At 31.3% G+C, this 13,283-nt stretch overlaps 1 protein-coding gene across 2 annotated transcripts; it reads left to right on the top strand.

Annotated features, from left to right (window-relative positions):
* The first annotated feature begins 419 nt into the window (after positions 1–419).
* LOC132605634 (probable WRKY transcription factor 21) lies at positions 420–3,762 on the top strand. Of its 2 annotated transcripts, none has more exons than XM_060318809.1 (3): positions 420–2,090; positions 2,360–2,485; positions 3,168–3,762. In XM_060318809.1, exons 1-3 carry the CDS (start codon positions 1,156–1,158, stop codon positions 3,283–3,285), a joined length of 1,179 nt encoding a protein of 392 aa, XP_060174792.1. In that variant the 5' UTR covers positions 420–1,155; the 3' UTR covers positions 3,286–3,762. The 2 variants fall into 2 exon arrangements, with proteins under 2 accessions (XP_060174792.1, XP_060174791.1); XM_060318808.1 differs by having other exon boundaries at positions 434–2,090; positions 3,274–3,762.
* Positions 3,763–13,283: the final 9,521 nt, after the last annotated feature.

Genomic DNA, 13,283 nt, shown 5'->3' with positions numbered 1-13,283 from the left:
TGTACTCTGATTCTCTCTCTAATCTATTCCATTTTTTTTTCCTTCTAAAAATAAACAATCATAATAATGGAATAATACTTTCTCGTTCATTTTTACTTATTCATTATATTAAAAATAAAATTATTTTCATTTATTCACTTTAACATATTAAAAAAAGATAATTTTTTTTCTTGTTTTACTGTTTTTTTTTTACTCTTAACATTAGTTACTCATTTTTAAAATTATTTTTCAAATATATTAGATTATATAGGATATTATGATAGAATATGTATTTTATTTATTAATTTTTAAAGAGCGTATAAAATTAATAATGGATAAGTAAAAATGAACGCGGTACCGTTAAAGATTGCAGCTTTGCATACTTTTGGACCTGTGATATTTTCTTTCTAAAAATAAACATTCATAATGATGGAATAAATATTAAAGATTGCGCCTTTGTATACTTTTGGTGATTATTTTTTTCCTTAGCTGTGCAAGAAAAGTCTCCTCTTTCACACACCCCAAAACTTTTTTTCCACCCTTATTACTACCCCCTATGAAAATTGAAGAATCTAGGGTTTAATGATATACCATAAAAGTGTAAAGATCCAATCTTTATTACTTTTTATGCTGATTTTACTATCTTGGTATGTTTTATTTTGTGTTAATTTCATTCATATAGTTCAATCTTGATATTCTAGCTAGTAGTTTGGTTTCTTGAAATTTCAATTCCAGGAACCCTTTTTTTATTTTTTAACTGTAATGTGTGTTTATTACTTTTATGCTTATTTTATCATCTTGGTATGTTCTATTTTGTGTTAATTTCATTCATATAGTTCAATCTTGACATTCTAGCTAGTAGTTTGGTTTCTTGAAATTTCAATCCAAGAACCCCATTTTTTTTTGTCATTTCTATTTTTTTTACAAAATGTTTTTGGTTCTTAAAAAGGAAACAGTTTGAGAAGGTTCAATTGGCTGAAATGAATTTCTATATTCACATATTTATCGACATCAAGTTCTTAAAAAGAACCAAATTCTTGTTGGATTTTTTTGAGGGGGTAATTAGGCTTGAGCTTAAATGAAGCTGTGAGTATTCATATAGCCGATCCCAACTTGTTTGGCACTGAGGCGTAGTAGTAGGAATTAAAGTTTTTTTTTTTTTTTTTTATCATTTTTATGTTTTTTGGGGTTGAGAGAGGTGAAATGGAGGAAATAGAAGAAGCTAACAAGGCTGCAGTTGAGACTTGTCATAGAGTGATTAGTATTTTATCATCTAGGACAAATGATCAGAATAATCAGTATATGAATTTAGTTAGAGAAACTGGTGAAGCTGTACACAAGTTCAAGAAAGTTGTCACTCTTTTGAATTCAACTTTAGGTCATGCAAGAGTGAGGAAATCGAACAAATTTAAGACCCCTTTGCCTCATAACATCCTTGTTGAAAACCCGAATTGCAAAATCGATGATCAGACAAACGCTCTTCGATTACTTCCTATCGATTCTCCTGAAAATCGAGTACCAGAGATGGGTAGTGCTAATGTGAAATGCAATCTGACTTTGGGAACTTCTTCTCTAGAATTAAGTTCAAGCAGCAGAAATCCGCTTAATTTTGGCCAACAAATGCCTTTCAACAACAACAACATGCCCCGTGTGGTCCCACAAGTCGAGTCTGGTGAGGGTGGCGTGTATGCAGACCTTACCCCTCCCTTTGGTGGGGTAGAGAGGCTCTTTCCGAACCAACAAACACCTTTGCCAAGCTATAACTATCTTCAACAGCAGCAACAACAACAACAACAACAACAACGGCGGTTTCTACTTCAGCAGCAGCAATTGAAACAGCCGGCCGAGATGATGTACAAGCGGAGCAATAGTGGCGTTAGTCTAAATTTTGATAGCTCGACATGCACTCCGACCATGTCTTCGACCAGATCTTTTTTATCCTCATTGAGTGTGGACGCTAGCATTGCTAATGGTAATAGCTTTCACTTAATTGGGTCTTCTCACTCTGCGGATCGGAGCTCGTTCCAACACAAGAGAAGGTGCTCTGGAAGGGGAGACGAGGGAAGTGTGAAATGTGGAAGCAGTGGGAGATGTCATTGTTCAAAGAAGAGGTTTGCATTTTATCTTGCTTTATGTTTTTCCTCTTTTTGTCATGTACAATCAGACCTCTCTACAATAGTCATCCTCTATAATAAGATTTCACTATAACAACCATGTTCTATGTGGAACCGATCTTTCATATTATGTTATATTATATGTTCTCTATGACAACATTTCACTATAGCAGCCAAAAATATCAGAACAAATGATGCTATTATAGAGAGGTTTGACTGTAATGTCTTATAGGTGATTAATAACTTTTGGAATTGTCTTCATATAGGAAACACAGAGTAAAGAGATCAATCAAAGTACCTGCTGTAAGTAGCAAGCTAGCTGATATTCCTGCCGATGAATATTCTTGGAGAAAGTACGGACAAAAGCCGATCAAAGGTTCTCCACACCCTAGGTACTATTCAAGCTCAATTACCATGTGTTTGCAAATCGGAACTTCATTTTAATCACATTTTTGCTATGAGCATCTTGATCATACAATTGGATAGTGAAAGAGTATATTCCCTACGATCAATTGTCGTGTTTGATGTTTGTATTCAATGGCGGATGCAGAGTATGAAGTACGGGTTCACCGGAACCGAGTAGTTTTTGCCAGACCTTGTATATATATTAAGAACGCTGAATATCTATAAATATTTGATTGTGAACATTATTATCTTGAGACTGTTGTTGGAACCCATAAACTTCAAATCCCGAATCCGCCTCTATTTGTATTGCTGTTGTTTGAAAAAGTTACCTCGATCCTTAAGATAAGTTACAAGGAGCTGCTTATCCATTAAAGAAGATAAGCGATAAGGAGCTCCAGTCTAACATGAAAACCTATCTCTTTCACATAACTCTCCCATCCTTCTTGTTTGGCATTCAGACATACTTCACCTATGAAGTGTGCAGCTCAATTAACGTACTGGTTTGGAGGCTGTATAATAATTAACTTAACGATCTTCCTTTTTATTTTTGTCAATCGAAAAAGAACAATTGTTACGCTTGACTTGTTGATTCTTCCATTCAATTAACTTCTACTCAATAGTTTGCTCTTATCAATATGCTGTTACATTAGTCTTTGTTTTTACTTCCAGGATCTTTGGTGTGATAGTGACTCTATCGAGTTGTGTAATTGCTTTTATTGAGGCACAACAACCAATTCTTGCTTCGATTTTGAGCAAGTTTAATGCATTTCTGCAGGGGATACTATAAATGTAGCAGCATAAGAGGCTGCCCTGCCCGGAAACATGTCGAGAGATGCTTGGAAGACCCTTCAATGCTTATCGTGACATACGAAGGTGAACATAATCATCCGATGTTGCCATCACAATCGGCTAATGCCTAAAATCTATCGGAAATTTTAACAAAACTGATCACAATCCTCGACAGCTTTTGCATATTCTGTAATTGATGGGCTTCCATTGTTTACTGTACATATGATGTGTTTAAGCTTTGAAAAATCAGGATGGGGCTAAATTTACGGTTCATTGGTCTGCCTTTTCGTGTATTTTGGAGGTTAAAACATCGATTCCAGGTCGAAGAACTATGCGATAGGATTCGAGATTTTCCTGATTGTAAGAATATTTCCTCATCAAGTATGACTCCTATAGACCTTAGGATTTTTGTATTTTAGCAACTGTGAGATTTAGTTTTTGTTACAGAATGTAAGATGCATGCTTTGAGGTTGTACGTTTAGATTTGTTAAATGCCACGGAAATTTTTATTGCTTTAATCCGTCTCCAATCTTTATGCCCACTTCTATTCACCCCCCCCCCCCCCCCCCCCCCAACCCCAAAAAGCTCCATGTTGAAAAATGTAAGAAGATGAAATTAGGATTTGTTCTCAAAATTGTTCAAATGTAAATGAGGTGCACCGTCTAGCAGCCTTATTTATCTACTTCCAATACTTAAAGAGATTAAACATAAGTCTTCTGTTATTAAGCATTTTGTTACATGCGAATGGAGAAATTCTTGGTAGGAAACGCGTCCCCTTTCAATGGGCCGTATGTTGCGCGAGTCTGGATAAGTTTGGACTGTATAAAATAATTCATTCTCTAATTAAGTCACCTATAAAATAACTACCAACTGTTCGTAACAAGTAGAAAGAGTGACTGAAAAATAAGAAAGACAACGTGCTATAATAAATTAAGCATATTCGTAATATAAAAATTATCTACACTGTCGAAGAACAAAAAATTAACTCTTTTGGAGCTATGATTTAGTTTAATCCTACTAGAAGAGCCGTGAGTGACCTACATTGATAGGAATAATAGCCTGTTTGGCCAATCTTCTAAAATCAACTTATTTTAAAAAATATTTTTTTTAAAAAATACTTTTCAAAAAAACACTTTTAGCGAAAAGCAGTTTGTGTTGGCCAATTAATTAAAAAAACACTTTTAAGTCATTAGTGTTTGGCCAAGCTTTTAAAAAGTGCTTTTATTTATATTTTTCTCAAAAATATTTTTCAAAAAAGTGCTTTTGGTCAAAAGTTTTTTTTATAGCTTCTGAAAAACTGCTTCTGCTACTCTCCAAAAACACTTATTTTCTCCCCAAAACTTGGCCAAATACCTCACTTTTTTTCAAATAAGCACTTATTAAAAAATTAAGCATTTTTGGGGAAAAAATAAGCTTGGCCAAACAGGCTATAAGGCAATATTCCTTCGTTGCCGAGGAACTCTTTGAGGCATTACCCCATCACATTGGAGTTGACAGTTCCAATATTCTTTTTTTATTTGCGTAGGAGTTCTTCCTTTTGCTTCATCGAATGTACTGAGAAAAGTGGTGTGAGGAATGAAGAGCGTATTTTGTGGCATTTAATTCCATTCTTGCTAATAGTTGAATCTATATATTCTCGAACAATAGGTACACAAACAATATCAGCGAATACTATCATAGTGGTTATAATGTCAGAACTCTCTATAACAACATCCTTACATAACTACACTTTACTGTAACAACTATGTTTTCTGTGGAATGGATCTTTCATATTATGTTATATTATATGTTCTCTATAATAAAAATTCGTTACAGCAGCCAAAAAATACCAAAACAAATGACTCTGTTATAAAGAGATTTGCCTGTATCAGCAAAATCTAGGATAGTAAAGCTAGAGCATCTTTCTCCTTCCAACCCTTTTCCCTGTGAAATAGCACATATTCCACATCAGGTTGTCAATGACAAACAAGAAGCATTGTTGTAGTGGAATATGGTGAGCGTAGCACCAGAAAAAAGAATGTTTAGTGCCCAAAGAATTGCTTCTCTCTTTATGTGCACTTTTTGTCACTTGTGATGTGCTTTGATTTGCTTGTTTTGTAAATAAGAAAGGCAACAACTAAGAAAACGATATTTGTCATCTTTATGTCCAATTCTACGATAATGTTGAAAAGGTAGGTAGGTAGTTACTCTCTATGACTGAGACATTAGGTAGGTACTCTCTATGACTTAGACATTCATTAATTTTTATTGGTTCTCTTAGGGAAATTCCCGTGAAAGTAACTTTAAAATACGGTTAGAGTTTTCTATAACCGTTCTTCGTAACGACATTTCACTATAAAGATTAAATTTTTTTAAGCTGATTTTTCATGTTGTGATATGTTATATATTCTATAAAAAAAAAATTCACTATAGCAACCAACAAATATCCAGACAAACAACGATGTTATAGACTTTTTTATTGTTGTACCTAAAACAATCCTTATTCTTTGTTTGTGTGAGCACTGAGCAAGTAGATAGCGTTAACCTCGGAAAGTAGGGGTTTTATTTAAGAGGAGACCAAGAAGGGAATAGTTGTAGGATTTGAAATCTGTACCCATATGGTGGAGCAAGATTTAAAATTCGGGTTGTTCATCTCATTCTAACTGAAGATCATGGTGGATAGACTGATATTTATGACGGTAGAAATTTATCCACTCTCCGTATTTATATCAAATCAATAAATGCAAAAAATGTGAAAGTCGAATTCATCTTTGATCGGTCCCGTCGAGTTGTTGGTTCTGGAAGGGGGTTCTTGGTTTTTTGTGCTATTTGGTGCATTTGGTGAAGTAATTGCACAATTTGTCCTTCAAATGGATTAGGCTTCCATTTTTAATCTTCAAACTCGAACTTATTTGTTAAGGGGCATAAATTTTTTAAAGTCATGGGCATAACTTGTGAATATTAAAATCATTTTTTTGTGCGGATTTCCCTTGAAAAGCACTCGTCTTTAATTTTTGCCTTTCGCTTAATACCCTAAGGTTCTGAGTTCGAACCTCAGCTCAGTAAAAAAAAATTCGCAAGGCCGAGATTTGGATTGACAAGGCAGAATTTTGCAACCTATACCTGCAGGTAGAGTTTTGCATTCAGGTATAAGGCAAAACTCAACCTTAAGGTAGATTTTTGGCATGCCTGAAGGCAAAACTCTACCTTTAGGGCCTGTTTGGAAAGCCACCTAGGTAATTGGAATTAGGTGTAATTGGATGTAATTACACAGTGTGACCTGTTTGTTTGTCCAAATAATTACACAGTTAGGTGGGAATTCGATGTAATTGAGAGGGTGTAATTACACTATCCAATTCTCGGAGGGGGGGGGGGGGGGGGGGGATGGAGAGAGCTGAGAATTTGGTGTAATTACAGGGTTACTTTATAGTTTATTTCTTTTAAATTTTATTTTTTATTTCTATTATTTAATTTCTTTTTTATTTTATTTTAATTTCTTTTCTTTTTAATTTATTTTTTATTTCTATTATTTCATTTCTATCTTTACTTTTTAATTATTTTTAATTTTTAATACATTTTTCTTTTTTATAGTATTCATATTTCATTGCCTTTCTTCTCACTCTCAACCTTTACTTCTTGTGGTTCCATGTAATTGCTCGTATTTTTTTCAGTTTTTTATTTTATTCATTTAGCATAACCGTGTTAATATTCTAATATTTGAAACTACATCTTTTAATATTAGAAAGAATGAGTCATTAACAAACTTGACATATAATGAGTGAAGTTATTAAAGTAGAATTTCATTGTGAATGAGGTTATAGATTTATATTTTCCCTTTATTTTGAATTATAGGAGTATTTACTTATGTTACGCTGAACTTACTTACGTAACGTTGGAATTTGACATACGAGTATTATATTAAAAAAAATTCTTTTGGATTTTGAATTTAGGTTATATTTTTTATTTTAAAAACATTTGCTTTAGTACTAATGACTTGTTATTTCACATTGAATGTTGTTTATTTTTCACCTACAGTTGGTAGAATTATTGTCAAACATTTGAATAATGTTATGGCATTATATTTATAAATATTTTTTTTTGTCAAACATCCAATCCCATGATATTCTCACAAAAAAAGTATGCTTTTAAGTTTTATAATCAATTAAAATATTATTAATTTGAAATTATATATCATTTTTTTTATAATATTACTTACAAATATATGATTATTAATTAACATATTTTCAAGAAATAGTGTATTATTAAATAAATAATTCAATATCATTTATATATGCACATATTTTTTAAATATAAATTTTAAATTTTTTATAATTAAATTTTATTTTTAAATTAAACTAACTGTGTAATTACACATGCGCAACCAAACAACACACTTGTAATTACACTGTAATTACATGGTGACAAACAAACAGGTCGTGGTAATTACAATACTATGTAATTACTAGGTTGTGTAATTACTAGGGTAGTAATCATATCAATTCCAATTATCAAGTGGCTTTCCAAACAGGCTCTTAAGGTAGAGTTTTGGCATGTCTAAAGGCAAAACTCTGCCCGAAGGTAGAGGCAGAATTTTGCAGAGGTAGAGATTTGCATCCTCCAAACTCTACCTTGCAATTCTTTTTAACTGAGCGGGGTTCGAACCCAAAACGAAAGGGTTCTAACAAAGGCAAAAAATTAAAGACCACCAATTTAATGGGCAAAAATTAAAGACCACCCCAAAATAAGGACATTCCTGCGAATTGCCCTATTAAAATAGCTTGTGTCCCTCTAGGCATAGATTCAATTTGTTGAACAAAAATTAAAGAAAAGCCCATTTGAAGGACAAAAGTTAAAGACCAGGACAAAATAGGGACGAAGGTGCAAATGACCCCACATTTTGGTCAGAGTCGCTAAAATGGGCTTAGCTGTGAAGTTGATCCAAGCCAACCTGTAAGTTGGGTGGGTTGGGATAACCTAAAGCTTTTTAGTTCAATTTCAACTCATGAAAGACCTTAAAAGACGAGAGATTTTGAATTTTTGAGCCCCACTTGTCTATAGGCAAACGTTTAAACAAAAATTTTGAAATTTTATTCATGACAAGTAAGGTCAAAAGTTTAAGATCATCTATCTTCAAAATCATCCTCATAGGGCTAGGTTGTGCTAGCCCTTAGGGCCAAAACTTAAAAAATAACTAATCTAATTTTAAATAAAAAGTACAAAAGTAAAAGAAGGTGAAGAAAAACTGAAAAAGTTATGATCCAATCCAGATAAACCAACTCATCTAGTCCCAAACTAAAGTTTGGATGGTTTCAATTTGTTTGTTGACAATGACTTTGATACATTTTAACCTGCCCAAATGTGATCTAACTTGTCCATTTGATATTTGGGGTTAAGGTGTTAAACAGACTGGTTCAGATATATTTATCTATACTATATTAAAAGTGTGAAGGGTCTTAAAAATGTTGATTGAACTTTTTGCCTTTCATTAAAAGACTTCGCAATTGACAAAATAGTAATTTCACTATTTTTATCTAATTTATTACACTAAATAATTTAATAATATATTTTTGGCAAAAGAATAGAACAAGTCACATTAGGATTCCATTAGCTTAAAATTTTAATAATAGAAGTATTTAAGTTGCCATAAACTTTAGGACTAAATTGAATCTCACGTGGAAATTAAGTTACCATAAACTTTAGGACTTTATATTTTTTCTCTCTCCAAAATTATCAACTAAAAGGGTAAGTTTTTTTTTTTTAAATAATTGCACCTCACGTGGAAATTACCATAAACTTTAGGACTTCTATTTCCATAAAAAATTTGTTGCCAACTTTGTTTACAAGACATGATTTCTAACGTGAACAAGGGTCATAAATATTATATTATCTTTTTATATTAAATTTTAAAAGTAAAGTTGTTACTGCACACTATATTTTTCATATTTTGGTGTCAAATAAAATTCTACTACACTACATTTTTATAAAATTCGGGGATAGGGTTCCGTTTTTCCGGGAGGAATGAGAAACAACGCGTTACACCCATGAAAGAAAATGAAGCAATAAATGATGATAGTAGTAAGGGATTGATAGCTCAGTACTTAGGTAGGGTCGAGAAAATAGAAATAGTAAATAATAAACACCCAACATTGATCCTGGTGAACATGATATGTATAACTATAAAAGAATTTTAGCAATGGAAAAAAAAAACCCTTCTTAAAACCGTGTTCGATAACCTTTTCTTTTGAGATATTTTTATCTAATTTATTGCACTAAATAATAATTAAATAATATATATTTGGCAAAAGTACAATAAGTTACATTAGGATTCCATTACCGTAAGATTTTAATAATAGAAGCATTTAAGTTACCATAAACATTAGGACTAAATTGAACCTCACGTGGAAATTAAGTTACCATAAACTCTAGGACTTTGTATTTTTTTTCCTCCAAAATTATCAACTAAAAAGGTAAGTTTTTTTTTTAAATAATTACACCTCACGTGGAAATTACCATAAACTTTAGAACTTCTATTTCCATAAAAATTTGTTGCCAACTTTGTTTAGAAGACATGACTTCTAACGTCAACAAGGGTCATAAATATTTTCTTATTTTTTTATATTAAATTTTAAAAGTAAAGTTGTTACTGCATATTTTTAGTATCAAATAAAATTCTACTACACTATATTTTCATATTTTTAGTGTCAAATAAAATTCTACTACACTATATTTTCATATTTTGGTGTCAAATAAAATTCTACTACACTATATTTTTATATTTTGGTGTCAAATAAAATTTTACTAGGGTTAGAAAAGTGCATATGTACAGCTATAAAAGAATTTTAGCAATGGAAAAAAAAAACTTCTTAAAACCATGTTCGAATAATCTTTTCTTTTGAGATTGTGCTCGTTTTTAATTGTACAATATTTTATAATTTACATACGTTATACTTGTACATGATTGATAGATGTATGATTAATGGTTTGATTATTTTCTTATTTTATCATAGATTGTTTGATTGACACCGCAAATTTTATTACTTCGTCCTGTTGATTTCTTCTACCTGCTTCCTAGCTCGAATGCAAAAAGAGGTTAGAGTTTTCTGTTTTGTATGATTAATGGTCTGATTATTTTCTTATTTTTATCATAGATTGGTTGAATGACACCACAAATTCTATTGCTTCGTCCTATTGATTTCTTCTACTTGCTTCCTAGCTCGAAGGCAAAAAGAGATTAGAGTTTTCTGTTTTGTATGATTAATGGTCTGATTATTTTCTTATTTTATCATAGATTGGTTGATTGACACCACAAATTCAATTGCTTCATCCTGCTGATTTCATCTACTTGCTTCCTAGCTCGAAGGCAAAAAGAGGTTAGAAAACTATTAAAAGTACAAAGCCCTTAGAAAATTGTCGTTCCTACGTTAGACAAAATTGTAATTTAACTATTTTTCTTATATTTAGTGATTTAAAATCAACTAAAATTTTGATTTTCTATGTTTGATTTCAACAGAAACTTTCATTGCACATAATAGGGCCTCAACTGGAGTTCAAGATCAATTTGCATTAAGCCAAAAAAGAGAACTTTTACGTCCACGTCAGGTGATTTCTTGCTACTTCCAAGAAGTTTTTATTGCATATTTTCTTTAAATTTTTGATTGATTTATTTCAAAGTTTGGCTTTGCAAGAGGGTCTATGTTGAAACGATGAGGTCAGAAAATTCACTATGTTGAAGGAAAGTTCTCCATTACATAATAGGCTATTGTTTAGGTTTTGTTCATAAAAAGTATTTATTTTAAGAATTAGAATGTATTTCTCATTATTTCTTTTTCAATTGTTTTGTGCCTGAGGCGAAGGGATCGGATCCCCTCCATTACTATTTAGTCATTAATCTTTAATAGAGTGTTTGATATGTGCCATGTGGACAACAGATAATCGATAGTTTGAAATTATTTTATTATTCAACATAACTTTTTTTAGCGAAAATGATTTTCTAAATTTCATGCTATTGAAGTTACTGTTTTTCATAAACAAAAATTGAGTTGGCGTAGTTATACTTTAAAGCTGTTTATAATTGTAGTAAACCTGTATTCTATTCCACTTCTCCTACATTCTTTTTATTGAAAAGTTTTCATTAATTCATTTATCTTTTAATAACGTCTGCTTTTGTGGCGGACAAGTAATAGGTACATTAATACTTATTCTCCGTGATTTTTTTCTTATATTATTTATCATACAAAATAGCCATGCTTCATAATTCAAATGAGAAAATGACTTATATAGGATATTTAATATTAGGGTTGGCTTTCCACATATTTTTCAAATAAGGAAAGATTTCATGTAGAAAATTTGTTGATTTAAACCTCCGAAATATTAGGGGAAATCTAAAATGATAATTTTGTCAAATTTTAAGTCTATATTTTTAAAGGGTTTTACAAAAATATTATTCTAAATTGTTATTATTTCAATTCTTTGTTCGCGTTATCAGAAATTTTGCATGTAAGATAACCTTTTGATGCGGTAAAATGTGTCTCTTGCTAAATCACATAAGGGAAGGGATTAAGAATTTTACGAAAATAATATATTTTCAATTAGGAAGGAAGAATTTAAATTTTAGCAACTAAAAAATAAATAACATGTCACTCAGAGGATTTAAGCTTAAAAGTATCATCAGGAAGGTCGAGATGCATATGATGGACGATTTGAAATAACAGAAAACAACATTAGTTTATATGTTTATTGAATTATTTGCACTTCATTAGAAGACATTACAATAGATAAAATTATCATTTACTATTAGTCCTTTCAAAATTAAAATATTTAATCATCTCCTATTATTTAGGACTTCAAAACTAACTAAACTAACTAAAATTTGGTCATTAAATCCTATATAATAGACTATTCAAATTAGTCTAGAATTCGTTTACCAATGCATTAAGCATGTAAGTATTACTCACTAGGAAACAATAAGGTTTTATTACACTGTAAAAATAAAAAAGTCCAATAAAAAAAGGCATTTTAAGCAATTTAGCTATTAGCAATTTAGCGATCGATAAACGACAAAATTTGGATTTAAGCCCGACTTTTTTTCCAAATAGTGTTTGTTGTCAAATTAGGTTCACTCTTTTGTCACGCGCAAAGCGCGTATGCTGAGACTAGTATAAGTAATAATGAGTCAAGTTAATAAATGATATGTCTAAAAGTTAATTGGATTGAAATGGGCTACCAGACATGTCATCCCCAATCCTTTTTTAAATTTGATAAAAGTGAGCACTTTTGATCTCTACTAGATAGCTAAAAAACTCGATATGTTAGACCTGAGGAAAACTATGAAAGAAAAAAAAAAGAATTTACCGGACATTCACATTTGAGGTTAGTTTCCATAGTTTATGCTATTTTGGTTTTTGGTTTATTTTTGGTGCACCTTTTTGAGGTGCAATTATGATGTATTTGGTGTTTACCGTAACTTTGTATTGTAGTTTTCAGAATTTGAAGGAACTTTCATGATATTTCTGGTTACGGATTTTTTCTTTTATAATTCCTGAAATCTAACAATCAGAGTTTGTTAAAATATTTTACGAAAATCAAAAGTATTCATTTTCTTCTTACAATTTTAAAAGATCAAAACTACTAAATAATATACTTAATAAATTACTTTAAACCTACTCCCAAACATAAGAAAACTATTTTTTTTTCTTGATGGGTTGACATGACAACTTCACTAGCTTATCAATATACTAGTTAATGGATACATCACTATGTCTTCTTAAGGAAAACCTTGTTGAAACTTAATGAACATCATGCATATATAAATCGGGAGGAAATTATGAAAATGGTTAATTTGTATAATTATCTAGTCCACAATGGCCTTTTATAATCTTTTTCGTTTCTTTTTAGTGGGATAGCCAGAAGGTGCAGTTCAGGAAGAAATTTGTGACATGCCTCACCAATGGGGTTGTACCAATTGCGCTGCTCTCTTTTTATATATTGGTACAGACATCAACTCATAGATATGAACGA

This window comes from Lycium barbarum, chromosome 8 (assembly GCF_019175385.1).
Source record: "Lycium barbarum isolate Lr01 chromosome 8, ASM1917538v2, whole genome shotgun sequence".
Lineage (NCBI taxonomy): Eukaryota > Viridiplantae > Streptophyta > Magnoliopsida > Solanales > Solanaceae > Lycium > Lycium barbarum.
This window is presented reverse-complemented; position numbering and strand designations above follow the sequence as displayed.

What these genes read in the sequence shown, in the direction of transcription:
- LOC132605634 (XM_060318808.1), top strand. Translation starts at nt 1,156, where the DNA reads ATGTTTTTTGGGGTTGAGAGAGGTGAAATGGAGGAAATAGAAGAAGCT. An exon ending in TGTCATTGTTCAAAGAAGAG is followed by an intron (nt 2,091 to 2,359) that starts GTTTGCATTTTA and finishes GTCTTCATATAG; the next exon opens with GAAACACAGAGTAAAGAGAT. An exon ending in AAAGGTTCTCCACACCCTAG is followed by an intron (nt 2,486 to 3,273) that starts GTACTATTCAAG and finishes GCATTTCTGCAG; the next exon opens with GGGATACTATAAATGTAGCA.